Source organism: Sceloporus occidentalis, unplaced genomic scaffold (genome assembly GCF_023333645.1).
Source record: "Sceloporus occidentalis isolate IW3139 unplaced genomic scaffold, rSceOcc1.0.p SCAF_95, whole genome shotgun sequence".
NCBI classification, from domain to species: domain Eukaryota; kingdom Metazoa; phylum Chordata; class Lepidosauria; order Squamata; family Phrynosomatidae; genus Sceloporus; species Sceloporus occidentalis.
In genome coordinates, this window is record NW_028317075.1 from 2,899,744 (window position 1) to 2,927,200 (window position 27,457).

Genomic DNA, 27,457 nt, shown 5'->3' on the forward strand with positions numbered 1-27,457 from the left:
ATGGAGGACTTTAAGACATTGGCTTACACCATCTTCACAATATGGCTCACTGCGATCGTCGTGCTAATATTGTTGCCTTCGATGTTCGGATTTTCCTTGGGGATCTCAGAACTGTACATGAAGGTTCTAGTTAAAGTTCTAGAGGTAAGAGCGGCATGTTCTAATGGTGGGGGTTCCTGCTTATTAGTGGAGGTGACAATGATCCACACCCTACAACGATCAGCCAAAGTATTGAAGCATTGTGATTGAAATATGCACTAATCGATTGTGTCTCTACGCTCTTCACTTCATTTTACCTGTTATGTTGTTCTATAGACAATATATATATATATTATTCCATTATAATATATTCCATCTGTTTTAACATGGGCACTATCGCTGTTTTAATGGTGTTAATCATTAATAAAACGTAAGTTGCTGAGAGCGTCAGTGGTTGTCCTAATCTTAAAGTGGTTACACAGGCTTCTTAATTACTAACTAGTGGATGGGCTATAATCAATGTGATTTTTGATCAAGTGGTTGCTATATTGATTGCACAGCTTTGCACTGCAAATTCCTTTTATAGTTTCATAGTGTTTTTCAACTAAATGCAATTCGCCTCAAGTCACTGAGACTTGAAAGAGTTAAAGGAGGACCAGGGACTTTTTACATTGTCATTTGATTCACAAAACGTTGTGTTTGTTGAAATGAATCCATTAATATGTCTGTGTTTCTGTGTGTGTCTAATTGTGCGGACTTAAGGGCAGTAAATGTATTATATGTTCTATCTTATAGAATAAATCTACCACAATTATGTAGATGCTTTGTATTGTTATATTGTCCAGCATCAGTATATTATTATTTTTTAACTCTGTATCATACATGAAAGCAACTTTGCATTATTTGATATATTCAGGGGTGTTTCTAGGTTCATATGAGACCTGGGGTTGAACCTATGACCAGTAAGTTCAATGGTTTTATCACATAGTCCTTACGTACTTTTTCACAGCCCTGTATTTGCCCCCCTTTCCAATTTCTTGTATTTTTGTCAAGATTTAAATTAAGATCATCATTTAAGTTCATCCAACTAATTTTAATATAAGACAATGAGTAAACACAAAATGTAACTTTTAAATAATATTTTCATTTATTGAAAGTAAACAGTTAATCAAAAACCTATATCACCCGTGTGAACAAGTAATTGCCCCCTCAAACTAATAACTGGTTGTGCCACCCTTGGTGGCTATAACTGCAATCAAACTTTAGTGATTACTGGCAATGGGGTTTTTTTTGCATCGCTGTGGAGTAATTTTGGCCCACTCTTCTTGAATTTTAATTCAGCCACTTTGGAGGGTTTTCAAGCATTAATGGTCATGCCATATCATCTTAATCATATTCATGTCAGGACTTTGGCTAGGCTATACCGAAACCTTATTTTTTTTTTTCTCCATTTGAGCCATTTATAGGTGGAGTTGCTTGTGTGCTTCAGCGTAACCCAACTGCGCTTCAGCTTTGGTCACAATTTGGTGGTCGGACATTCTTCTTCAGGATTTTCTGGTACAGAGCAGAATTCACGGTTCCATCAACCTTAAATAAAGCAACCGAGACCTGTAGTTCTTTACGTGTTAATCACTTTTTAATTCTCTTGTTGCCTCCGGGATGAGTTGTCTATGCGCTCTTGGAGGAATTCTGGTAGGCCGGCCACTCTTGAGAAGGTTCACCTCTGTTCCCAGTTTTCTTCATTCATAGATAAACTTTAACGTTAATTCTTTGGAGTCCCTGAGCCTTAAAAGAGTAAGCCTTTCCAGACTGATAGATGCCAGTGACTTTGTCACCTTTAGATTACATCATCATGTGCTGCTTTTTGAGACCCTTTAGCCTACTTGATATTTAGGTTCAACAGTTGAGTTCAAGAGTTGGTAGCAATCATGCAATTTTGTGTTTACTCGGGTTATCGTTTGTCTAATATTAACATTAGTTGGCTCTGAAACACTTTGATTGTGATAAATATCCAAAAATAGAAGAAATCGGGAAGGGGGCAATTACTTTTTCACAGTACTGTACTGTACATTCACAATTATTACACATATAAACACACAAATTCCTCTCTTTACCTAATGGAATTGGTTTTCAAACTGGGCTTGTGATACATATTAGCTAGCGATCGGGTTCTGGTTGGAAAACAATCACATGCTACTGATCCTGGGACAAATTATTATTTGCAGATGACATCAAATCAACTAATCCTGTGGATTAGATCTAAATGTTTAGATCTAATTTTGGTCCCACTCCAGGTACCACTCTAGTATTATTAGTATTGTTAATTGTTTATATAGCACCAGAAAAGGACACAGAGGCTCATCTCACATTTGCCCAAAAACATCTTAATAACCCCCAAGACCTTTGGTATAATATTCTGTGGACTGATGAGTCAAAAATGTAACTTTTTGGAAAACATGGGTCCTGCTAAATCTGCTTAAAGCTAACACATCATACCAACAGTCAAACACAGTTCAGAACCTGTGTGACTTTCCATAATTGATGGAATCATGCGGTATACCAGAAAATTCTGAAGGAGAATGTCCGACCATCAATTTGTGACCGGAGCTGAAGCGCACCAGCAACTCCACCTGTAAATGGCTCAAAAGAGAAAAAATTGACATTTTGAAGTGGTATAGTCAAAGTCTTCCACAGCGATGTTAAAAACTCATTGCTGGTTTCTTCAGGTGTATTCAGTGATCCTAATCCTCACTGGTGTGCCTTTTATGCAAGAACATTTATTGTTGGAGTCCATACAAGAATATTTTTTTTTATTATAATAAACAGCTGCAGCATAAGTCTTTATTAGCACACATTTCAATACTTGTATGTAATAAATCTAAGAAATGTCATAAATACAAAAAGGCAGTAGTCTCAAAATCTGTGTTCAAACCTTCTGGTAGAGTCTTAATGTCAAAAATCGATTTTTCAAATGTACATAATTTTCTACGCCCATCACCTCTCTTACACCCTGGTAAGATTTTTATCAATACCCATAAAAGTAGAAAATCTAGCTTTGGGGCAAATTTGGAAGTGTCAGAATGCTTATCTGATTTATGTTCAATGAGATTTAAATGCTCTAAAATTCTTTCTCATAGAGGTCTATATATTAACTATAGCACCAACCAATATTTGATGAAATGTTTTATAATATAAGTTATGCCTCTAACTATACAGATGAATTCAGTTTGTTTTCTAATTTGGTTTTGACAGGCCTTACACCAACTGCATTTATGGAAACCCAGTGATTTCTGACTTAACCATGAGATAATGTTTTTTCGGAGTGGAATCCTTTAATGTGCTAGGAGCTAAAATACTTTAAATATCACCTTTGGTTTTTTGAGTAGTATCGTTCCTAGAATGAGGTCTTGTTCAAGTACTCTGCAATGTTTTTTTTAGTATGCTTTTGATGATACATGCATCTGAATTCAAATCTGTTACAAAAGAACATTTCACATTTTCATTCTCACATTTTATCACTTTTTAAAATCCTTGCTTGTATTTCTTGCTTATCCAGTTTTTCTTCTATTATGCTGTTTTTCTATAAATCTGTTTCTAAGCACCACCTTCTGTCATAGTCAGCTACAGTCTATACATTCCAAAAGGTATGTCATTAAGCCATTGATTGTGATGGCAACTATACCGGCTGATGTCATTTCTAGCATTAACAAAAACCTGTTTTTTATTTTTTTGGTCCAATTAAACTCTATTTTTCTACAAACCTGGAGATTACCATTGTTATTAGTCGAGATATTTTAGGGGACTTTCTCTGCACAATCTCCACAATATAGTAATTCTTTATGGCAAAGCCGTTGTATTGTTTACCCCAGACTGTATAAGGAGTCTACAGTAGTAAATAACAGAGATAGAACACATACAAATGACAAATATGTAGCTACTTGAAAACATTATGAAAAGGAATTTTTAAAAATCTATAAAAATGGTGGAAGTTCCCCTTTTAATATAGTGTATTCCAACTCCAACTCTATTTTGATGAAAAATGCATATGGGAGTCCTTTTTGCATGGACTCCAATATATTTTACTGCATGCAAATCGGTGTATACATTACTTACTTTCTAGGTCTTCTGTCTCGTTTAACCCCTGACTGCTTCTACTCCAAAGTAGCAACCATACAGAAGTCCATTTTCTCAACACCATGAAAGTCAATGAAAGTAGCAGTATCTAATTCTGTTTGTTAGGTGAACATGTTAGGATCTCATCACATCAAGTATAGTCAGTCTATGGGCGTGGTCTAACTGATGCGATGACAGTTCAGGATGTAGTGGAATAACTTGGTTTAATGGCATTTGGGTGTTCTATTGCAAACCTGCCAGTGATATCAGCTTCAATTTTCAGCATTAATATGCTGAGCGAGGAATGCAGGGCCGGTCCTACCATGGAGCAGAGTGGGGCAAAAGCCCCAGGCGGCACTTTTGAAGAGGTAGCACTTTGCCGCCCCAAGCGTTTTTGGGTTTTTTTTGCGGAGGAGAGAGAGGGGCGCCGAGTGGTTTTCGCTTATCAAGTTGTCTGTACCCGCTCGGCGCCCCTCTCCCCTCTCTCTCCTCTGCGAGCCCTCTAGCTCGGTCTCAGTGCCGGCTTGTAATGCTGAGCGCCGGAATATGACGTTGAGAGTGGCAGAGCAGGGAGACTCACCGCAGGACTGCTGAAAGGAAAGTGAAGTACAAAGGGTGGGGATAGGGTAGATAATAGGGAGGGAGAGGAAGGGCAGATAATGACCCCTGGTGTCGGCAGGGGGGGGTGGCATTTTAAACTTCGCCCCAGGCGGCATTATGTCTTGGGCCGGCCCTGTATGAATGCCACTAGAATTCTTCCTAGTGGGACATGTAGCATCTGGAGGTGTTATGATTTTATTTCATATAGCTAGAACTGGATAGCTCTATTTACAGTGTTTCAGTGGAAGTGCTTTTGTCAATCTAGTTAAAAGGAGACTATTTTGTGATTTGGAATATGAGTATCAATCTGTCATTTCAATGCTTAGAAAGAGAGAGAAAGCATTGCACTTATGTCTTGCTTACCCATTGTACAGCAATGTGGAATGTGATGACTATATAAATCAACAAATAATAATTACTAAAAAAGAATTTCATTGTGGCCACTGAATGTTGCCTTTTGGGGCAAATAACTATTTTCTAGCTGAATGGGTTAGGACACTTACTTACCAAGTATCTATTTTTAATCTGTTAATCACATTGTCTAGCCAAGTATCCATTTTTTGATCAGTAATAACTTTACAAAATGTCCCTCTAGTTCTTGCAAATGAAAATCTTCAGGCAGCTTTTTTTATCAAGCGTTGGATGCCATAAAACTCTTATGCAGCACTCTCTGTTATTATGTAGAGTGATGTTTAATCATTCAGGGTTTTCATATAGCTAAGTAAAATGAATTGCACCTATTAACAAATATATATCACTGGCCACTTTATTAGGTACACCTATTCAATTGCTTGTTAACGCAAATAGATAGGGTTTACAGAGAATGGTCCGAAAAAGAGAAAATATCCAGTGAGCAGCAGCTTTGTGGACGAAAATGCCTTGTTGATGTTAGAAGAAAATGGGCAGACTGATTTGAGATGACAACCAAGGTATGCAGAATACCATCTCTGAATGCACAACACGTCGAACCTTGAATCAGATGGGCTACAGCAGCAGAAGACCACACCGGGTACAACTCCTGTCCACTAAGAACCGGAAACTGAGGCTACAATTCACACAGGCTTGCCAAAACTGGACAATGGAAGACTGAAAGAACATTGCCTGGTCTGATGAGTCTCGATTCCAGCTGCGACATTCAAATGGCAGGGTCAGACTTTGGCGTAAACAACACGAAAGCATGGATCCATCCTGCCTTGTATCAACGTTTCAGGCTTGTGGTGGTATAATGGTGTGGGGGACATTTTCTTTGCACACCTTGGGCCCCTTAATACCAACTGAGCATCTGATAGCTACTTCCAGCAGGATAATGCACCATGTCACAAGGCTCACATTATCTCAAACTGGTTTCTTGAACATGACAATGAGTTCACTGTACTGCAATGGTCTCCACAGTTACCAGATCTCAATCCAATAGAGCACCTTTGGGATGTGGTGGAACGGGAGATTCACATCATGGATGTGCAGCCGACAAATTTGGAACAGCAACTGTGTGATGCCATCATGTCCATATGGACCAAAATCTCTAAGGAATGTTTCGAGCACATTGTAGAAAGTATGCCACAAAGAATGAAGGCAGTTCTGAAGGCAAAAGGGGGTCCAACCCGGTACTAGATAGTGAGTGTGTGTGTATATGTATATAAATATATATAACGGAGCTACTTGGATGAAATATGCAGTGTCCGTAATTCCTGCAACTGTAAAATAAAACAGCATTTCAAGTCATCCTATAGCTTTTGTTAAGATCCACTCGGTGTAATCAAAGAGAACTGTATTTTATATAATGCATTTTACTTTGGGTTCTGCTGGGATCTGAACTCAACTGCCAAGGGGAGGTTTTTTTGTCTGAGGTTGAAATGTTGGATTTATTTCAGCAAAAATTGGGTTAATTCTAGCTTCCCTGTATCCTTTTAGCATGTTTTTGTAGTCACATTGAGCTAATTCATTTTGTTGATGCTACTGAAATCCATCCGTAGACTTTTATTAATCAGGGTGTCCAAGTAGTTAATTAAGACCAAGCCATTCTACTGCTTACCACAACTAGTTGTAGTAATTGAGTTCAAATGAGCTGAAGCATTTAAATTTGCGTGCTAAAGGAGACTACACCCAAGAGTTTCTTCAAATAAGAAATATTGAGGAAGACCCGCACAATGAATACTTAGCGCTTTCTTTCCATTCACCCCCACATCATCCCTAAAAGCTACATGCCTTATGGCAAATCTTCCCCTTTTAAATTAAGTCAGCACAAAAGATAACATAAAAATTATACTCTTCTGATCCAGAAGAACAATAGATGTCTTTCAAATTACACTGCACAATGCATCCTGTCAAACTCTTTAAACATACCTTGTATGTCAAGCCCAAACCTAATATGACCTTTTAGTTTTCCACCAAACAACATTGTCTTTATTGTTTAGAATAGAAAGCAATGCTTGCAATGAAATACCAAATTGTCTTGCAGCGCATCGGTTAGACAACATTCACAATGCATTTCAGAATTTGGCAGGAATGATTGCACGGTACAGTGTACTAATGTGACTATATAGCTTCTTTTTACCATGGCAACACTGATCAGAAATAGCCATTAGAAATTAACTATATATTGAACAACTTCGAAATCTTTTTTTTTTTTAATTTAGAATTTAAATATTTGAGTGCTCCACGCTTTTATTTTTAGTCATATATTCAAAAATGTTTTGATACCTGTATGAAAAAATGTATTTTCTCCTTTTTAGTGCACTAAAAATACTTTTTCTGTACTTTTTTTTTTAATTTAACTTGTATGATAAAATTACATTTTTTTTTCAATTTTTGGCTTAAAATATGATGAAAATATTGCTACCTTCATCAGTTTTGAAAAATGTATATTCCAAACACATTCAACGGTCGACAAAAAAATTAAATTGCAGCCAACTTCATTGTTTACAAATTCCATATATAAAAATCAAATGTAATTTTATTAATATTTTCACATTTTTTAATGCTGCAAATAATTGAAACTTGCATTGGCATTGTGATTAAGTAACTATACAAAATTTCAAAACTCTTGGTGGCTAGGAAGTGAGTGAAAAATCGATTACAAAATGTTGACCAGACAAATGAAGTTAAACAAAAGTGTGTAATAATAATAAAAAAAAAACAAACCTCCAAATTTTATCTGAACTGCAATTTCGTCATTAAACTAAATTTGATGTCCAAAAACAAATGTGCCAAAAATGAAATTTTGATTTTAAACACCATGCACAAGTCTAGTGGCCATACATATAACAACTGAAAGGGGGGAGCGCATGCTAGAATCAATACAGCTTAGGCACCTTCCGGCCTTCCATGTTCAGGTGCCCTCTATATCTGAAGACCTCTAGTTTGCCCTCGATATGTCTTGCCCACCTCTAATATATAGTAATATTTAGTAAAAAAAAAAAAAAAGCTGGGAATCAACAGCAAATATGATCAAAATAATACGAAATAAGTTATTTACTTAGCTAGATCATATATTATGAGGGAAAAAAAACTTTGAAAAAAATCTCTCTCTGCAATCTAATCATTGCTTAATATAACATGTAATAATACATTTATATTGTTTTTCCACCTGAGTGAGTGTTTCAATAAAGTGAGTGAGACAAGGCTCAGTGTCATTTAGAATGGGGTGAAACAAAGAGTGAGTGGGAGGTTAGGGCTGTGGGAAAGGAGCTGATGGAAGATGATAATGGAATTGTGGAAATATATGTGTGTGTATCCATCTTTCTTTAATCTTTTTTTCTTCTTCTAGTGGGCAACTTTACGAATTCAGAAAGGGTTTGAAGATCTGAAAAAGCGTCGTGTTACTGCTTCCAATGGTAAGATGTAAACAAAATGAAAATAATAAATAGAAAATCCATTGAATAGCTACTGTTTTCTATTTCACACAACGGTCCCACATCAAAGTATTGTTTTCCTTTTTGCCTGAATAAATAAATAAATAATTGAGATAATTACAAATGGCAAGATGGCTGGTAAGAGTAAGCTGAAAACGTCTAGTCAGCCCGGAGATTTTTTTTTTACTGTGCATCTGTTCTTCTGCATATCGGGCCATATTCGAAGCTCTACATGTGGAGAAGACACTGTGGAAACAATCTGATTACTCCGACTGACTGTTCCACATTTATAACTTTTCATTAGAATTGCTGCTTGTTCATTTTACTGGCTGGGGGTTTTCTATACAAAGAGACAAAAAGGGTCAATGTTTTTTTCTTTCCTGGGAAGGAAGTAGCACCATATGTGAGATATTCTGATGTTTCCTAAGTAGCTTTAATTTGAAAAAAGTTGTTTCTTTACTGTTTGGTACCACAGAAGCCTTACGGTTCTTTCTTAGAGATATGGAAAGTCAGGTTTCCTTTACATCTCTAAGTGTCTTTCCACTTCATGGCCAGAATGCAATTAGTGGCACCTTAAAATGCATCTGCTGGCATATTTGTAGTTATCAAGGCTAAAGTCCTTCAAGTAGACAGGAGGAGACTGACAAGGGGGCAATGTCTATTTTAGACCACTTCCTGAAGTATGTTTGTTTTGTATGTTTCACTTGAAATGTCAAGATACAGCCACTGGAATTTCTAAAATGAGAATGACTTTAGGAATAATTTGATCTTTATTAGCAGCTTTGTTGATCTTCTGTGGTCTTTCAATTATATTTTTATTGGGGATTGTGTGTTGAACTGGTCCACATAATCTACCGAGTGCATTTTCACTTAAATACATTGATCTACTCAGGGCAGGCCTTAGGGGTGTGCGACCTGTGCGGCCGCACAGGGCACCATGGTAGCAGGGGCGCCTGCCCGGCACTTAAATTAAAACATCAGGTTTTTTTTTTAAACTTTATTTAACATCATTCATTTAAATAAAGTTTAAACCCCCCCCCCGATGCTTTAATCCAAGTCCTGGGCAGGGGCGCCGAGCGGTTGCTCGTGAAGTTCTCAGCAACCGCTCAATGCCCCTTACTCTCCGTGACTCCGTCGCGGTGCCGGCATCTCATGTTGAGCGCCGGACTATTCCGGCGCTCAACATGAAATGCCGGCGCTGCGGCAGAGCGAGAAGACGGATGCCCCCCGCTTCCACTACAGGACTCCTCGAGGTAAGTTAAGATAAGGAGAAGTAGGGAGAAGGGGGGGTAGTTTGAAGGGGCAGGGGGGGTAGTTTGAAGGGGCAGGGGGGGGCCCCAGAGGAGTAGTCTGCACAGGGCGCCAGAACACCTAAGGCCGGCTCTGGGTCTACTTAGTGGGCCTACAAGATTTGTGCCTGTTGAATGATTATTTGGGCAGGACCAAATGTTTTGCTTATTGCCCCCAAAAACCTAGAGCCACCCCGGATGATAATATATATTTGCCTTGTTAAGTGTGTGGGTCAAAGTTCAGAAATCCCATCAGGGCCCATGGGTTGAGACATTCCATGCAATATTTACATTGTAGGCAATGCTGATTAGATAATGTTTAGTCTGCATATACCATGAAGTGACTCAATAATTATAACCTTTAGGAGTAGGTTTCACCTGGAATGCCGAACGATTGTATAAATGTAAACTGAATTAAAGTTTTTTCAGTTTTTTTTTTGACACAGTAAAGCAATCAATGTTTTTAAGACTGAACATTGTCTGATATGCCAATAAAAAGTATTTTAAGGGACTAACCATGCCAGCTCCATCCAGACCATTTTCCTTCCGATAGTGTAAAATCCATTATCTGCTGCAAAGTATGGTCACAGTAATTATTGTGTGTTGGAACGTGTGACAGGGAGATAAAGATATTATAGAGGGAACAAAGGACAGGTTATGTAATGTTACCAGTCAAAGTGGGTAAACATTTACCTCTCTGCAAGACTTGCAAGAACTCGAGTGTCCAGCATTCACTTGCAGAATAAGGCTAAACTTGTATATTCAGAATATTCGTAACCTAAATGGTTGAGAGTACGCAATCCTGCACCTTTTTTCCATATATGTATTTTTTTATGCCTTACCTTAGAAAATTGTTAATCTTTTTAAGTCTTATGTCTTAAATCAGAAATACAAAAGTGAAAGATGTTACATATGAGATTATGTGTAAAAGTGCTATAGCTATATGGTGTATGTTAGATGTAGCTATCTGTCTTACTTGGCCCTTCTATAAACCTATACATATTTCTTGCCCATTTGTCAAAAGATATGATGAATTACACAAGCAGCTTCAACATTTTTAACCAATGTGTGTTTTATTTTATTTTTTTACTGTCCCACTGCCCTAAAGAGCTGCCTCAGTAACCTGCGTTTGCAAACAGCAGAAAGTGGTTGCCACCCTCTAGCCACATTACCTAACACAAATGTCCCAATATGGACACCTGAAATGTTGGGGTATGACTGTATTCTATGTGGATCGTTCATTTTCAATAGCCTCGTCGCAGACACCGTTGTATATGGCTTCCTGAAAATTTTGCCCTCCTCTGAAAGCCGGACCTTTTATGAACACTCACTTATTTAGGCAAAGAGATAATCATGTTATATTGCCAAAAATTGCACTTAATTACATAATGGTTACTTGTACTGCATAAGAAATGGAGAAAACCCTACTGCAAAGTCCTATTTATTTCCCCTCTTTCCATACACAGTTCTTTGTTTTGCTCCCACTGAGCCTGAAATGTTAATTTCTACCACTCGTAGTTATGTTGCAAGTGTATTACTTGGCACCCAGCATCCCATATTTATAGAAGATGATTTTATCTTTAGTGTATTGCACACACCATGTGGATATTGTTACAGGGGGATAGCATTAAAACAGCTAGTGGAGTTTGCTGTTATGTTGGAGTAAATGGACTTATCCAGGTCCAGCAGGGCGCAGCCCCTGTAACTGCTCTGTTCTGTACTGAAGCCTACACATACATTTGTGTGCATAATAGATGGGATGGTGGGTTAGCAATGAATGTAAGAACTCTGAGAGTAATAAAAAAAAAATGAATAGTACATGTACAGGCTCAAAATGCATTGTTTTCAATGGGTTTAGGGACCGCCCACTGTCCTTAAGGGGTTAAAATTTTGGCAGTGACCCAGGGCATTGGTTTAGACTTAAACTGATTGGCGTGCTGTGCAGCCTTTGGTACTTAAAGCAAAGTGCCAGAGCTTCTGGACTGGGAATCAAGTATGTTGGCGTCTGCCATCGTTTGCTATTCTTGAACCTTGTCCTTTAATTTGCATGCACTAAGGTTACCTTCCTCCCCTGTTACAAATTAGGGAGCATGACATAAGATGTTCGTTAGTTAAGTTGGCACTGCATAGTAAGCTAGTGTTCGCAAGCGAAAAGTAGGTGCCAGTACATAAAACAAAGTGTAAGAAATCACCATCATTATATAAAATCCACTGTATGCTCTTAAAGGGAAGGTCATACAGAGTTGTGGTTTTTTGCACATAAGTGAACAGAACATAAAAAGTAATGTATCACCAAGTTTTAAATTTACAGTGACAAAAGATGAGGAGGGCACAGCTCAAACCCAGTTCAAATGAGGTGAGGAGACACTGAAAGTGCGATCAGTGAACGTAGCATGATAACCTAGCAAAGAAAAGTGTTATGGAGACCAAGATTGTAAAGAGTTTGAAGAAAAAAACCAAAAAGTCTAGAAGATTTAACAAAGACTAACAACCCTTGGATTTACCGAGAGCAAATGGCTGGTCACTTTAGTAAGAGCTTTCTCAGTCAAGAATAGAATCTAGATTGAATAGAATCAAGTAGAGAGTTGGAATCAAAGAAGTTAGCTTGCTATATTCAAGCTGTTCAAGAAGCTTGGAGCCATGATAGAAGTTGGGAGATACCGAGCATTATGATGGCTTTAATGAAACACATTAGTAAAATGGTATAATCCTTCACAGCTCTCCTCTCTTTATCCAATCAGGATTTGAGAATAACTGCTGGGAAGCTTCCATACAACAAAAGCCAGAAATCATTCAGATCTGTAATCTTTTGGGCCTTCGTATTATATGGGGAAGTTGAAGAGTTAAAAATGACATCTGTCCCTTTAAATAGACCTCAGTGATAATTCTGAAAGTTCCATCTAGGCAGGTTTTTTTTTTCTTTTTAAACACCATCAATAACATGTAAAACAAGGGGATTTCTATAACCTTTCTCTGAAGGTATGATTGTTCTTTCAGTGAAAGCATTAGCTGAAAATCTTACCAGCACTTCACCGCTTTCAGTTTCCCAAAATAACACCCTTATATTCTTGCAGTAGGAGTTGTTTTGTTGTTTTGTTAAATTACATCAGTGGATGTTGAGCTAATAAGCTTAAATTACATTTACTGTAGTGGTTCCACCAAAGATCTTCTCTGACATATACTTGTTATTTGAAACTTTTGAAAGGGACACTCCAGCCAATGCCCATCATATGCAATTTAACACATATAATAGTTGACTAAACATTTATTAGTGTGGTGCCATCCTTGCAAATGCATGGACGGATCCTGCCATGTGTCATACTCACCGCCAGTCAGCTCCAGCAATCATATGTTGAAAGCTCTTCCACTGATTTTTAATGGGAGTGCTTTCCTGCCACTGATTAGCTACATCAAGCAGCCAATCAATGTTGTAAAACATCTGACATTGGAGGAGAATGGAGATCTTTAGCTCTGAAGCTGCAGCTTCTCCTTAAAGTAAGTGGTTTATTTTTTTTTATTAATGCACAATGTACTTTAATATGCATTGTTTTCTGTGGAGGCTGTCAGGGACATTATGTCATCTCTTTAAAGAAACTAAAGTGATTACATTTGTTTCCATTCTGTCAAGGTATAATCCAACGAGATGAATCACCAATGGAGACAGAGATTGTAGGCCTTAGGCAGAGTCGAAGCCAGTGCTTGCAACAAGGAGATTTTGAGATGTCCGACGTGTTCTATTTCTCCAAGAAAGGGTTTGAAGCTATTGTTGAAGATGAGGTCACTCAACGCTTTTCATCTGAAGAGTTGATATCATGGAATCTACTCACTAGGACTAACTACAACTTCCAGTACGTCAGCTGGAGGGTCACACTGATCTGGGCAGTGGGAATATTTGTGCGATACTGCATTCTTCTTCCCCTCCGGTAAGACTACTGAAGACTACTAAATTGCCATGGTTATACCAGCTGTGCCATTTATTCATACATTTGTTTTTTACATTTCTGTCTCACTTTCCACTGTCATACCTGCTTGTACTGAAGCGGTGAGCTGACCAAATTTCTTTGATTAACTCTTTTTCTGTAAATGAGAAGTTATGTGACCTGTTAAAACGTCTGTTTGTTTGTTTTTTTTGTTTTCGTTTAGTTTTTTACAAACAATACAGATTTTTGATTTTCTGTAATGTAAATATCAGTAAGTCTGCATTCGTAATAAGAAGATTTGAAGGTGCCGTATCAATCTACCCTTTTCTTTTTAGTAGCATTCCTCTTCAATTTAAACCTGTGTTCCGAGGAATAATAGCAAAACTGAAGTAACATCTGTTTGTGTGCAGTAAATTTATGTGTTAACAGGTTAACAAGTCATACACCTGCTTGATTATGTGTTGCAGTGTTACCTTGGCTACTATTGGCATCAGCTGGCTGGTGATAGGAGCTACTCTGGTTGGACAGCTGCCAAACAGCAGGTAAATTGATTCAGAAGAGACACCATGGAGTCACATGGCTATGGTAAACTTTGAAGCCAGGTGGACATATTTTAGGAGTCTGTATGATAGCCCCCATCCTCGCACATCATTTTTTGATTGGATTGTCAAGCACACTTATTTACCAATATTATTGATATACTGTTCATTCAGACTCATTCAGGTCAGACTGTTTATTCTGGCACTGTAAGGGTTAAGAGTAGTAATCTAATATGTCACTTTTGGAACAGATGGCAACACAACCCTGCTCGGTGGATATGTGTCTTGGCATTATGGCCCAGTTCTCTTTTTTTATTCTTTATTTTATAATTTAATAAAAATATTTTACAAATTATGAAATGGACAGTTTCCATACAATCGATGTTTACAAGTAAATCTTAATATCACATTATCATTAATCCTGTCCTATGGAAACTGTTTCCCCAGGATAGTCTTAAGAAACAATACGCATATAATTACCATATACATTCATACTACACTCAATTATGTTTTTGCTACTGTTTAATGAAGAATAGGTGGAGTCATAATTAGATGTATATATATTTTCCTATATATTTTGTCCAAGGGGTGGCCAAGTTCCTTTATCATCAAACCTGAGAAATTTCCAGGGTGGGCTTCAGGAAGGTGCTGTGCTCACTGCACGCAAGCACAGGACAAGCCCCAGACAGTGTTTAGCGGGTGAGGAGGGGGAAGAATCTAGGAGTGACCAAACACCTCTCCTCTATTCCGAAGAAGAAGAAGAAACTGATCATGTTCCTAGGAATGCTGATTGCCAGCTAGCACATAGACCAGTGGGCATACAGAAAAGTATCTACACCAGTTTTTCTAAGTCTGCCACTGATGACAGATGATGACTTCACTGTGTCCTAGTAGACACCTAAAATGATCAGAGGGAAATCTTCTTATTTCTGTGGGGTCAAGGTTTTCTGCCGTTTTGTACCAATTGCACATAGTTTGGTAGAGTGATGACTTACCTATGTCCTAGTAGAAGAGGGTTCTTCAAACTTGGCTACAATTAATCCACTATGTCCTAGTAGACAAGGGCTAAAATTTGGGGTCCGTACTGGATTGCAAGATATTTGACTCTGCCCTCACTGTACTGAGCAGTGCACTTTACAGGAGCGTTTGACACTGTAATTGTGTAACGTGTTTTAGACTCGTATTGCTGGACCACTTAAAGTTTAAAGTGGCTTAAAGTTACCCTGTATGCACACAAATAGAGAAAACTGTTTGAAGAACACTGCACTAGACTAGCCCGTACTCTAATGTAATAGTGGTGGTTGCCACCCTCCAACTCGATTCTTCAGTGTTTTCAAATGTATTGATTTTCTTTTAGGGCTTTTTTTTTTAACAATCTGTTTCTCTCACAGTGTGAAAAGCTGGCTTAGTGAAAAGGTTCACCTGGTTTGTTGCCGGATTTGTGCACGCGCTCTCTCCAGTGCTATCCGGTACCATAACAAGTGAGTGAGCACAGCCTCTTCCAGTTATTTATCACTTGGCTCCATTACTGAACACTTCAATTCTCTAAGCTGCCATACTAAATTTAGATTTAAATCCTTAATAAGCGGTGCTGGTTATAGTGGACTTGAGTGAAATGTACTTAGACCAAAGTCTGCTTACATACTGCAAGTATACTCCTAAAAGACCAGAATATTTAAGTCTCTGTCTAAGCCACCTAGCCACTTTCGCATGGTTCACATAAAGTATGCAAACAACTGTAATTTTGTTATTTGCATAAATTATACAAAATCTCTTTGCGCTCGATTATTGGGGAATCTTATACCACACCTCACACCACACCTGAAACCTAAACAAACATTGGCATGCAGAGGACTATAAATCTAGGGCAAGTACAGTTGCAGGATTCCTTTTGTTTGTACCATTTAACTATGGTTTTGTTTTAAAATAAATAAATAAATAAAAAAAATTACTTCTCAGGTGGCCCGAGGTTACCTTTTATTTACTTAAATGTCTTATTTAATGCTAACTGTTCTGAGAGCCAATAACATTATGTAAACTTACATAAGACATAACGCCATTGTCGTTTTGTGGAAGGGTTTTTTGTGTTTTTTTTTTACCATCTACTCCTTTCTTTTGCTTAGTTTATTTTATTATAATATTCTATTAGGTAACATACTTTTGAAGTTCCCTCAGGACAAATCAAAAGAGAAATGATGAAGAGATGCTGTTCTATAGAATCTATTTAACTAACAATGTCACTTTTACTACTGGGATGAGCCAGTGTGGGTTTGAGTCCTATGTGTATTTAGACCCAGCTTCTCAGCAGGGGAGAGGTGTGAGCAGGTTCCTGAAGTACATGTTCCTGAGGTAGGCCACCTCAGCTCATGCTCTTCAAAAGCTGACTTGCCCACCTTGCCCACATAGCTCTTTTGTGTAATATTTCTCTCCTTCCCCCCCCCCCCCACAGAGAAAACAGACCAAAAAAAGGAGGGATCTGTGTTGCGAACCATACCTCTCCTATAGATATCATCATTCTGGCCAATGATGGTTGCTATGCTATGGTAAGTAGAGCCCTCATGCTGTGTTGTTTGTATTGCCATATGTGATCTCTGCAGTTCATGTGGATTCATCCCACCTAAAATGATTAGAGGGAAGTCTTTGACTTCCGTTGGGTGAAGGTTCTCTGCAGTTTGCACGAACTGCTCATAGTGTGGTAGAGATTAACTTCCTGCAAATGGCCTGTACATACAATATATTGTTCTAACGGGAGAACTGTGCCTACATTTTGCTCTTCAGAATACAGAAATACGTGTGCTGAAAACATGCCGTTATTTTGTTTTCATTTCATAATTTGAGGTCTTTGAATGGCCTCTTAGGGTTGAGCTAACTGGGCACTGGAAGTGGCATGTGGGGAAACCGTTTATTATTGCTGATATCAGGGTGAGGTCTCCAATAAGAGTTGAGGAAAGATTTAATTTTGTTATTGCTAATGCATATATAGACCATATGACTCGTTATTATCTTGAATCATTATGAGGCACTTTTGTTATTCAAAGTTCAGTACATTTGTGTCACATTTACACTGAAATAAGAATATTGTTTCATTGAGAAACACTGCTCATTCACTCAGCTGGTGGCAGCCTACTGACTTGGCAGCGCTGGTTCATAATACCCGTGCATGCTGTCAGACGTTGGCACTGCACATTCCCACGCAGTCAATGCACGTGGGATTAGAAACTGGAACATTCGTTTAGATTCTGGAATATCATATCCATAATCCATCACACAATGCATTTTTATTTAGTATGATTGGGATATAACTTTAGATAGAATTGGATATTAGCTTGCAAAAAATGCCCCCCCCCCCCCCTTGGCTATAATTATTTAAGTACTCCAAGTATCAGAGTTTGGATAATGCACTTGTCTTGGATTAAACTGCATCATATTGTTGAAGGTGTTTGCTTATGCTGAATATTACAGGTCGGGCAGGTTCATGGAGGACTCATGGGAGTTATCCAACGAGCAATGGTCAGGGCTTGCCCACATGTGTGGTTTGAACGTTCTGAAATGAAAGACCGCCACCTAGTGGCAAAAAGGTAGATAAAACTTTTTTTTTTTTAAAAATTATGTTCTCTTTCAATTCAAATATTTATTTTACAGTAACACCTAAATGAAATTATAAATTTGGTGGAATAGTTCAGGCATTATTATTCCAAGATGTTCTTACTTGTATCATTAAATTATCCATTTGATCCAATTATCCATCTTATCCATTTCCTTTCCTTTGTAGTATGTACGTAAACTGTGCATGGAGTTTAACTAATGTGTTGTCTTGCCTTTTAAACAGGCTTCGAGAGCATGTATTTGACAAAACAAAGCTGCCCATTCTGATTTTCCCAGAAGGTAAGAATATTTGTTTGCGTGTAATTTATTTTTAAAGGGGGTGTGTAAGTAATGTAGCAAGGTGCATTATTTTCCATCTGGAAATCAATGGGAGTGCTTTGCACGCATGAACACAGAGGTATGAACAGACCCCTAACTACAGTGTTCGTAGAGCCAGCAAGGTGTGTATATTACACGCATGGTGATGTTTGACCAAAGACATTTCCTGCACGAAAAATAATTAGGGGAAGGGAAAGGAGCAAAGACATGGGGGGCATCACGAAAATGTAAAGGGAACCTGCAGTTACCATAAGTGTGCAATTTTCATGATCCAAGTCCTGGGTTTTTCAGTACCACAACAGATGTGGAGCACCTTTCCAAATTTTAATCATTTTATTAGTGCCATATACTTAGCAGAGTTAGTAAAAACAAACAAAAAAGTGGAGTCGCTTATGGGATCATTGCACTAATGCTGCTTAACGTTAATAATGTGCAAATAAAATGCTTCAGGTTACTATGATCTAAATGCCAGTTTCTTATTTACAGGAACTTGTATCAATAACACATCTGTGATGATGTTCAAAAAGGGCAGTTTTGAAATCGGAGGGACCATATATCCAGTGGCTATTAAGGTAAAATATATAAACAAAGCTTCGTTTTGTAGTTCATTTTGGAAAATAGTATTGAAACATTTTATGACTGATTCGTTAAATAGTATATGTAGACTGTTATTAGCCAAATATGTGATAGGACTCAAACAAGGAAGGTGAAAGTCTTATTATTGTTTAAAATTGCTCATTATTGCCTAATGTTCTTGATTGGCCACATCTTTGTTTACACCACATAGACCAGGGGTGTCCAAGTTTTTTCTGGAGTGGGCCACTTCATCAGAAATGTATGTGTGCATGGGCCGCACTCCTTTTTCACCGAGAGAAAATATGGCCTTTTAGCTTTATGATGCATATTAATACAGGGTTAATTTGGCGATAATGAAAAAAGCAGTGGACAAACAGTTTTTTTGAGCAACCTTTTTATGTCATTCTATCAATACTAAATTACTTAAACAGTAAAACAAAATCAGTCCACAAGCCATTTAAAACAAGTTTAGCCAAATAAAACTGCACAAGGCTGGAGCACACTGGAGGCAGGGCCGGATCAAGAGCATCATGGGCCTGGTGCTGAGGATCTTGGTGGCCATTTTATGGAAATAAATAAAATAGACAGAAACTCAGAAAATCAGTGCTCGGCAGACAATACAAGATAGAATCTTATGTGATGGGACGGGGAGTAATCAATAAACTAAAAAAGTCATCATACACGTGAGACATGAAGCCACAATTTAGTGCCACTAATCCTTTTTAATAAAACATGCAGATCAAAACAGAGTAAATAACACAAAACCTTTACTTTTCCTCTAACTGATTTCTGGGCCAAGAAAGCTTTGTCCTCTGAAGTGACTACAAATTCAGGAGGGCGTTTTCAATTTATTCCTACAGTAAGTAAAGTGTCAGGAACAAGATGACCAAATACACACCAGGACAGACTCTGCCACACAGACGCCCAAACACACACACACCAGGACAGGCTCTACCACGCCGACACCCAGACACACACACACACACACACACACACACACACACACACCAGGACAGACTCTGCCACACAGACGCCCAAACATACACACACCAGGACAGGCTCTACCACGCCGACACACACACACACACACACACACACACACACACACCAGGACAGACTCTGCCACACAGACACCCAGACACACAAACCAAGACAGGCTAAGACAGTAGGAATGCACCAATATATCGGTGGCCGAAGCGTATCGGCCAAAAATAGCATTATCGGCAAAATGCCGAAACAAAAAAAAAAATAAAACACCGAAAATAATCATCAGCAGCGGCCCTGCTGCTTCCCTCTGTGTTGCTCAGCAGCGTCTCTTGCTCCGTTGAGGGGACACAGGAACCCAGCAGAGTCGCGTGAATGCGCGTCACCTCACGTGACTTCGCTCCGTTCCTGTTCCCCTGGTCAGGTCAAGCAGGTCAAACAGAATGCGAGCAATGCAGAGGGAGACGGCGTCCCTGTGAGTGGCACTGGAAGGTCTGCAGTTCAGGTAAGGGTGGGGGAGGGTTTTGAATGAGTATAAGTGAATGAAGGAATGTTTGTAATGAATGAATATGCATGTGATAGCATGGATGTGTAAGAAGGGGGGTAGGGCACAGGGAGGCTGTAGGTTATGTGCATGTATTGGCTGCTTGTGCATGATAGGAGTGTCATTGCTATATTATATACCGTATTTGCTCGATTATAAGACAAGGCAAATGCTCTGAAAAATACCCCTAAGATCCAGATCCCCCGCAGCTGCAGGGGACCTGGATCCTCCTGTCTCCCCCCCCCCCCCCGCCCCACTTACTTTGTACTTCTGAGTCCCCGATGTGTAGCTGGGGCAGCGTGTAGATGTCTACGCGATTCGCGTAGACAACTTCCGCTGCAGCAGGAAGGAGGTGTGGCTAGCAGCGGGGGTTGTCTGCGTCCATCGCGCAGACCTTCCCCGGCTGTCGGAGATCAGAGTTCCCCGCACCGGTGCGCAGACAACCCCCGCTGCTAGCCATGCCTCCTTCCGGCTGCAGCGTAAGTGCGTGGGATCTACACGCTGCCCTGGCTACATGACAGGGAAGTCAGAAGCACCGGTAAGTTGGGGGGGGGCGGGGGAGTGTTAAATGGGGGAGCATAAGGCATTTCTGGAGGCAGAGTGCTCTGTGAAATGCCTTTTAACCACCTTAATGCCACTCTGCCGCCAGAAATGCCTTTTTAACCCTCTATACGCCACTCTGCCTCCTGAATGCCATAAACCTCCCTATATGCCACTCTTCCCCATAATATGCCTTTTAACCCTCTAAATGCCAGAGTGGCATATAGGGGTATAAGGCATTTCTGGAGGCAGAGTGGCACATAGGGGGTCAAAAGGCATATCATGGGGCACAGTGGCATATAGGGTTAAAAGGCATATCATGGGACACAGTGGCATATAGGGGGTTTAAAGGCATATCATGGGGCACAGTGGCATATAGGGGGTATAAGGCATTTCTGGGGCAGATGTGCATAACTGGGGGGCAGGTTGGAAAATAGAAGGAAATCAAACCCAAATATTTTTCTCAATCATAGCTTTTATTAAAAAAAAAATAGTTTAGATGAATTAACATTTACTGGTAAAACTTTTTTCCTATAGGGTCGTCTTATATTCAGGCTTTTTCTTTTTTTTTCCTAAATTAATATTCAGATTTGGGGGGTCGTTTTATAATCGAGCAAATACGATGTTATATATATATATATAACAGGTAGTAGAAGTATTATTAAACACTCATCTACAGACACCAGACAAGCCAGAAGGCTTGTTTTTCCCTCAGAAATCTCATGGTGTTTAGACAACCACAAAGGATTCTGGGTAGACGCATGCAAATAAGGTTAACAATTATCACCTTTGCCTCTATATCCACTTTATACATGGATCCCTTGAAAGTAATTGCCCGCTGTACAAGACAGCCTTTAGACAAAACTCGGGAAGAGGTACAATAGCCAGATCACCACTCATGGACAGCTGTTTCGTCCTTCATGGGACTTGTCAGCATGAGGTTGTGATACTGGCTTAAAAGTATGATTCCAGTATGTACTGGCTGATTTGGCATGATAGGAGTGTGATTGCTGTTAGTAATCATATATATTTAATATAGCAATGACACTCCTATCATGCACAAGCAGCCACAGTAGCAAAAGCTAGCAGAAATTACACTTCTATCATGTCCATTGGTAATACTTACATTTTTGGTTTTTATTTTTTCCTGCTCTCCTCTCCGTGGAACACCTTCTGTGGGCCCGCCCCCTCGAACGTCACATGTTCATAGCCGCACGATGGCTGCTTTGAACTTCGCAGGTGGGCGGCCGATTTGAATGCCCACGGACCGGCAGACCACTGCGTGAGTGAGCAGGACCAGCCAGTCCGGTCTTGTTCACTCACGCCGGCCGCACCTCGAAGTCCGGCGGGCCATATTTGGCCCGCAGGCTGCACGTTGGACGCCCCTGACAGACATTATTCTAATGTGATGTCCATGGAATATTTTACTGTTTTCTCTAATGTATGTTAAATAATAAATGTCTTAAGGTGAGGTGACTGAAAGGGGCAACTAGAATCTTCTCTTAGTGCTTTCAATCAAAGTTGATTAAATTACTCTGCTAACTCAGCAGTGGTATTTGGTTTTCATCATGCACTGTCACAGGTTTATATTAATAGGGTATCTCTCCCTTTAATATAGTATGATCCTCGATTTGGTGATGCTTTTTGGAACAGCAGTAAGAACTCTATGGTGAGCTATCTTCTCAGGATGATGACAAGCTGGGCTCTCAAGTGCAAGGTTTGGTACCTGCCTCCCATGACTAGACAGGTATTGTACATTCGATATTACTGCTCAATACTTCGTGGCCTTGGAGGTTATACATTTTGTATTTATCAATGTGTAGTTTTTTATTTAGATAGGTCAGTAGTCATATTCTCAAGTACATACCTTGGTTTTAATTATATATACCTCAAAGATGTGGTAAAGATAATAATCTATGTGCATCAACACTAGAAAGGTTGTGTATAAATAGATATCGGCAGTGGCGACTCTAGAAACAATATATAGGGGGGGCACACAAGATATCACAGTCAAACTGGGGGGGCATTCATAATTTCCAAAAAGTAATGTGCTATGGAATTATACTTTTGTTATTGGGCTAAAATAATACTTGATCATTCAACATGGGAAGCCTGAAGCCACAATTGAGTGCGACTAATCCTTGAAATAAACATTATAACACAATAAATAACTTTTCCAGTAAATGATTTCAGGGCCTTGAACGTTTTGTCCCCTGAAGTCACTACAACTTCAGGAGGGCGTTTTATCTCTGGATAAATATAAATTAAATAATTCCTACTGTAAGTTAAGTGCCAGGAACAGATGACCAAACACACACACCAACACAGGCTCTTTCACACCAACACCCAGACACACACACCAGGACAGGCTTTGCGACACCGACAACCAAACATACACACACACACCAACACAGGCTCTGCCACACAGACACCCAGACACACACACCAACACAGGCTCTGTCACACCAACACTCAGACACACACACCAGGACAGGCTCTGCCACACCGACAACCAAAAACACACACACACACACCAACACAGGCTCTGTCACACCAACACCCAGACACACACACCAGGACAGGCTCTGACACACTGACACCCAGACACACACACCAACACAGGCTCTGTCACACCAACACTCAGACACACACACCAACACAGGCTCTGTCACACCAACACCCAGACACACACACCAGGACAGGCTCTGACACACTGACACCCAGACACACACACCAACACAGGCTCTGTCACACCAACACTCAGACACACACACCAGGACAGGCTCTGCGACACCGATAACCAAACATACACACAAACACACCAGGACAGGCTCTGCCACACAGACACCCACACACATCAGGACAGGCTTTGCCACATCCAAACACACACACACACCAGGACAGGCTCTGCCACACAGACACCCACACACACCAGGACAGGCTCTGCCACACCCACATCCAAACACACACACACACACAGACAGGCTCTGACACACTGACACCCAAACACACACCCTAGGACAGGCTCTGCCACACTGACAACTGAACACACACCCGAGGACAGGCTCTGCCACACTGATAACCAAAAACACACAAACAGCAGGACACAATCCACGTCACAGACGTCTGCATCAGGATGGATTTTTCACACTGCATTGTCGTTTATACCCCCCTTAGTGTTTTTGCCCCTGCTGCCCATATATATTAATATTAGCCCCAGTTGCCGATAGCAGGTATAGATCAACACATTAACACACAAACCAAGCTTTGCATGGATAGATCAACTGAAATTCACCTGTGATCTCAGCACTGAAGATATATATCAAATAAACAGAATCAGACATACAAATCCTGTATTTGCAGGTATACAGTAGTATATGAAACGTAGCATTGCAGGTATAGATCAAATAAATACATGGAAACAGCATTGCAGGTATTAATCAACTGAATAAGACATACAAACACTGTATTTGCAGGTATACATAAATAATGTATGGAAATATATAGATATGGATCTACAGAATAACGCAAAAACCCAGCTTTACAAGTAAAGATCAATTGGAATTCACATAAAAACACGTCATTAAAAGGTATATTTAAAACCCCCTAAACTACATGCATAGATCACAGGTTGCGCACCCCAAAGCCGGCCCTGCCGTCCACACAGCAATCACACTCCTATCATACCCAGGCAACCAGTAAATGCTGGTACCTAGGCATGATGGGACTGTGCTTGCTGTGATTGCTGTTAGCAATCACACTCCTATCAAGCCAAGTCAGCCAGTACATGCTGGTACAGGATGGCTGTAAGTGATGTGCAGACCCCATACTGCTGGCAGCATCCATAGACAAGGGGGGCAGCTAGCTAGGTTTCAGCATGTACTGGCTGACTTGGCATGATAGGAGTGTGATTGCTAACAGCAATCACAGTCCCATCATGCCTAGGTTCCAGCACTTACACATCCATGCTATCACACACACACACTCATTCATTCATATACTCATTCATTCACAGATTCATTCCCTCAATCATACATTCTCATTTAAACTCCCTCCCCACCCCCTTACCTGCACTGCAGCTCCTTGATGCCGCTCACAGACTTCAGCAGAGGGCGCGGCCTCCCTCTGCGTTCTCTGGTAAAGCACAGAGGAAGCGGGACTGGAGCAGAGTCATGTGATGTTACGTGAACTCTGCTAGGTTCCGCTTCCTCTTTGCAGTACAGAAGACCCTCCCACAGGTAAGTAGCAGGGCTCGAGGTGCGGCCCACATAAGATCGGTTGCCTTGGCTGCCGATCTTACTCGGGCCGCACCTCTCTCTCCTCCGCGTTAAAAAAAATAAATTAAAAAAAAGAAAGAAAGACGGGATCCAAATTTAGCAGGGGGGCAACAGGGGGGGCAAGGATTAACCTGGGGGGGGCAATTGCCCCCCCTTGCCCCCCTGTAGCGACGCCACTGGATATCGGCATGGATAAAACACCACGCTTCACAATACTGATGGGTACAAAACTGGTCATTTAATTCTACTTACAAGGCCTTCTACCCAATCACACAGACCATTACCGTATATTCCGGCGTATAAGACGACTGGGCGTATAAGACGACCCCAAACTTTTCCAGTTAAAATATAGAGTTTGGGCTATACTCGCCGTATAAGACTACCCCTCTACCCAGTACACCCCAACCAGCCAATCACGGCAAGCGATGTACCTTACCGGTGATTGGCTGGTTGTTGTATACAAAGCCTGCTTGGATTGGGTGGGTCAGCTCTCCCTAACATATGCCTGTCCACACACACACAAGTATAGACATACACTGCCCTCACACACACACCCCTTCCTTTACACACATATACACGTACACACCAGCTTACAAACATACATATACACATACACTGCCCTTACATACACCTGTCCATACACATACACTGCTCATACACAGACATATACATACATACACTGCCCTTACACACACAAACACACACATATATAATCTATATCTACACATACTAACATGCGCCTCTCCATACATACACATTTATACACTGCCCTCACCACACACCCCTGCCTTTACACACACACACACACACACACACACCAGCTTACAAACACACAAATACCTACACTGCTCTTACACACACCTGACCATACACATACACTGACCATCTCATACCAACATATAGACACATACACTGCCCCTTTCTCCCCATCTCTTACCTTTCTCATCTTCTGTCTTCCATCCAGTTGTGGGAGCGTGAGGTCTGTCATTTCAGACCTCTGCTTTACTGCTCCCTCATCGCTACGTGCCGGCAATTGATGCCGATCGCCGGGACATGACGTCATCCCCGGGCTCGGCATCAATAGCCGGCGCGTAGTGATTAGGGAGCACGGAAGCAGAGGTCTGAAGTGTCAGACCTCGAGCTCCCTAATGCCGGGCTAGTTAGAGAGAGGTCGTGATCTCCCCAACCAGCCCTGCTCATCGGGCGCCCGCTGATCAGGGCTAGTTGGGGAGATCACGATCTTGCTGCTACCTCGGCGCGGCCCTGAAGACCGGCCCAGGGGAGGCAGCTTCTCCGCTCGCCCCTCCCCTAGAGATTCCGGTCCAGCTCGGTAAGTAAGTATACCCGGCGTATTAGATTTTCACGGGTTAAAAAGTCGTCTTATACGCCGGAAAATACGGTAACTTTTTTTTTTTTTATTTCCTTTTAACCCTGTCTTTATTGTTACAGTAACTAAAAGGTTACATCTTGCACATCAGTCTGCCTCAATGCCAGTATCCTCAATGATCAGTTTCAGTGTAGCACAAAGCCCAAAGGCTCAACTATTCCTTTAAACATTAAAGAATGTCACCCCGTTTCCAAGAAAATTAGTCAATGAAACTCTGGTATATATTGCACTTGCAATTTTAAACCAGATGGCATTGCAAGTTATATTAAAACAGATGCTGTTTTTCAGGAGGGAGAAGACGCTGTTCAGTTTGCCAACAGAGTCAAGTCTGCCATTGCCAAGCAGGGAGGACTAGTTGAACTTTCCTGGTAAGAGTTACACATAGTTTGTAAACCAGATGGCTTTAATTATTGATTTTTATTATTCTTTTTGTTTAAAAGTTCTGCAGGTCAGACCTATCCAGTTAATTTATTGAGATTTTTTTTACTGTTACACACTTGTGACTAAAATAAGAAAACCCATACACTACACATAGAATTTCCAGCATAATGCATAAATCTAGAGGGGAAAAAATATTTGATTTATTGAATTGTTTCTTATTTATGCCACCACTGTAGTTAATTTAAGAATTAAACAGAATTTGTTAATTTGCATATGGCTCCACAAAATAATGTTATAAATGATATATAGTGTAGGCAAATAAAAAAAAAAAACTGACACTATGTATTAAACTACAATTTTCTATAGCACAATAAACTCCTCTGATATTACATGCATCCTGCTCCAAATATATTTTTTTGTTTGTTTTCTGTATTACAGGGATGGAGGCCTTAAAAGAGACAGAGTCAAAGAATCATTCAAACAAGAACAGCAGAAAAATTACAGCAAGATAATTGTGGGTGATAATATCACGTTCCGTGGTACAGCCAATTGA

General features: G+C 40.1%; 1 protein-coding gene across 1 annotated transcript; it reads left to right on the forward strand.

Moving 5' to 3' along the window:
• Window positions 1-27,457, forward strand: LOC149284336 (glycerol-3-phosphate acyltransferase 3). Its single transcript, XM_089496910.1, has 12 exons — window positions 1-144; window positions 8,459-8,525; window positions 13,461-13,755; window positions 14,220-14,294; window positions 15,683-15,772; window positions 16,741-16,834; window positions 17,754-17,869; window positions 18,121-18,176; window positions 18,702-18,787; window positions 22,478-22,606; window positions 26,812-26,891; window positions 27,343-27,457. The coding sequence occupies exons 1-12, from the start codon at window positions 1-3 to the stop codon at window positions 27,455-27,457; spliced, it is 1,347 nt and encodes a 448-aa protein (XP_089353036.1).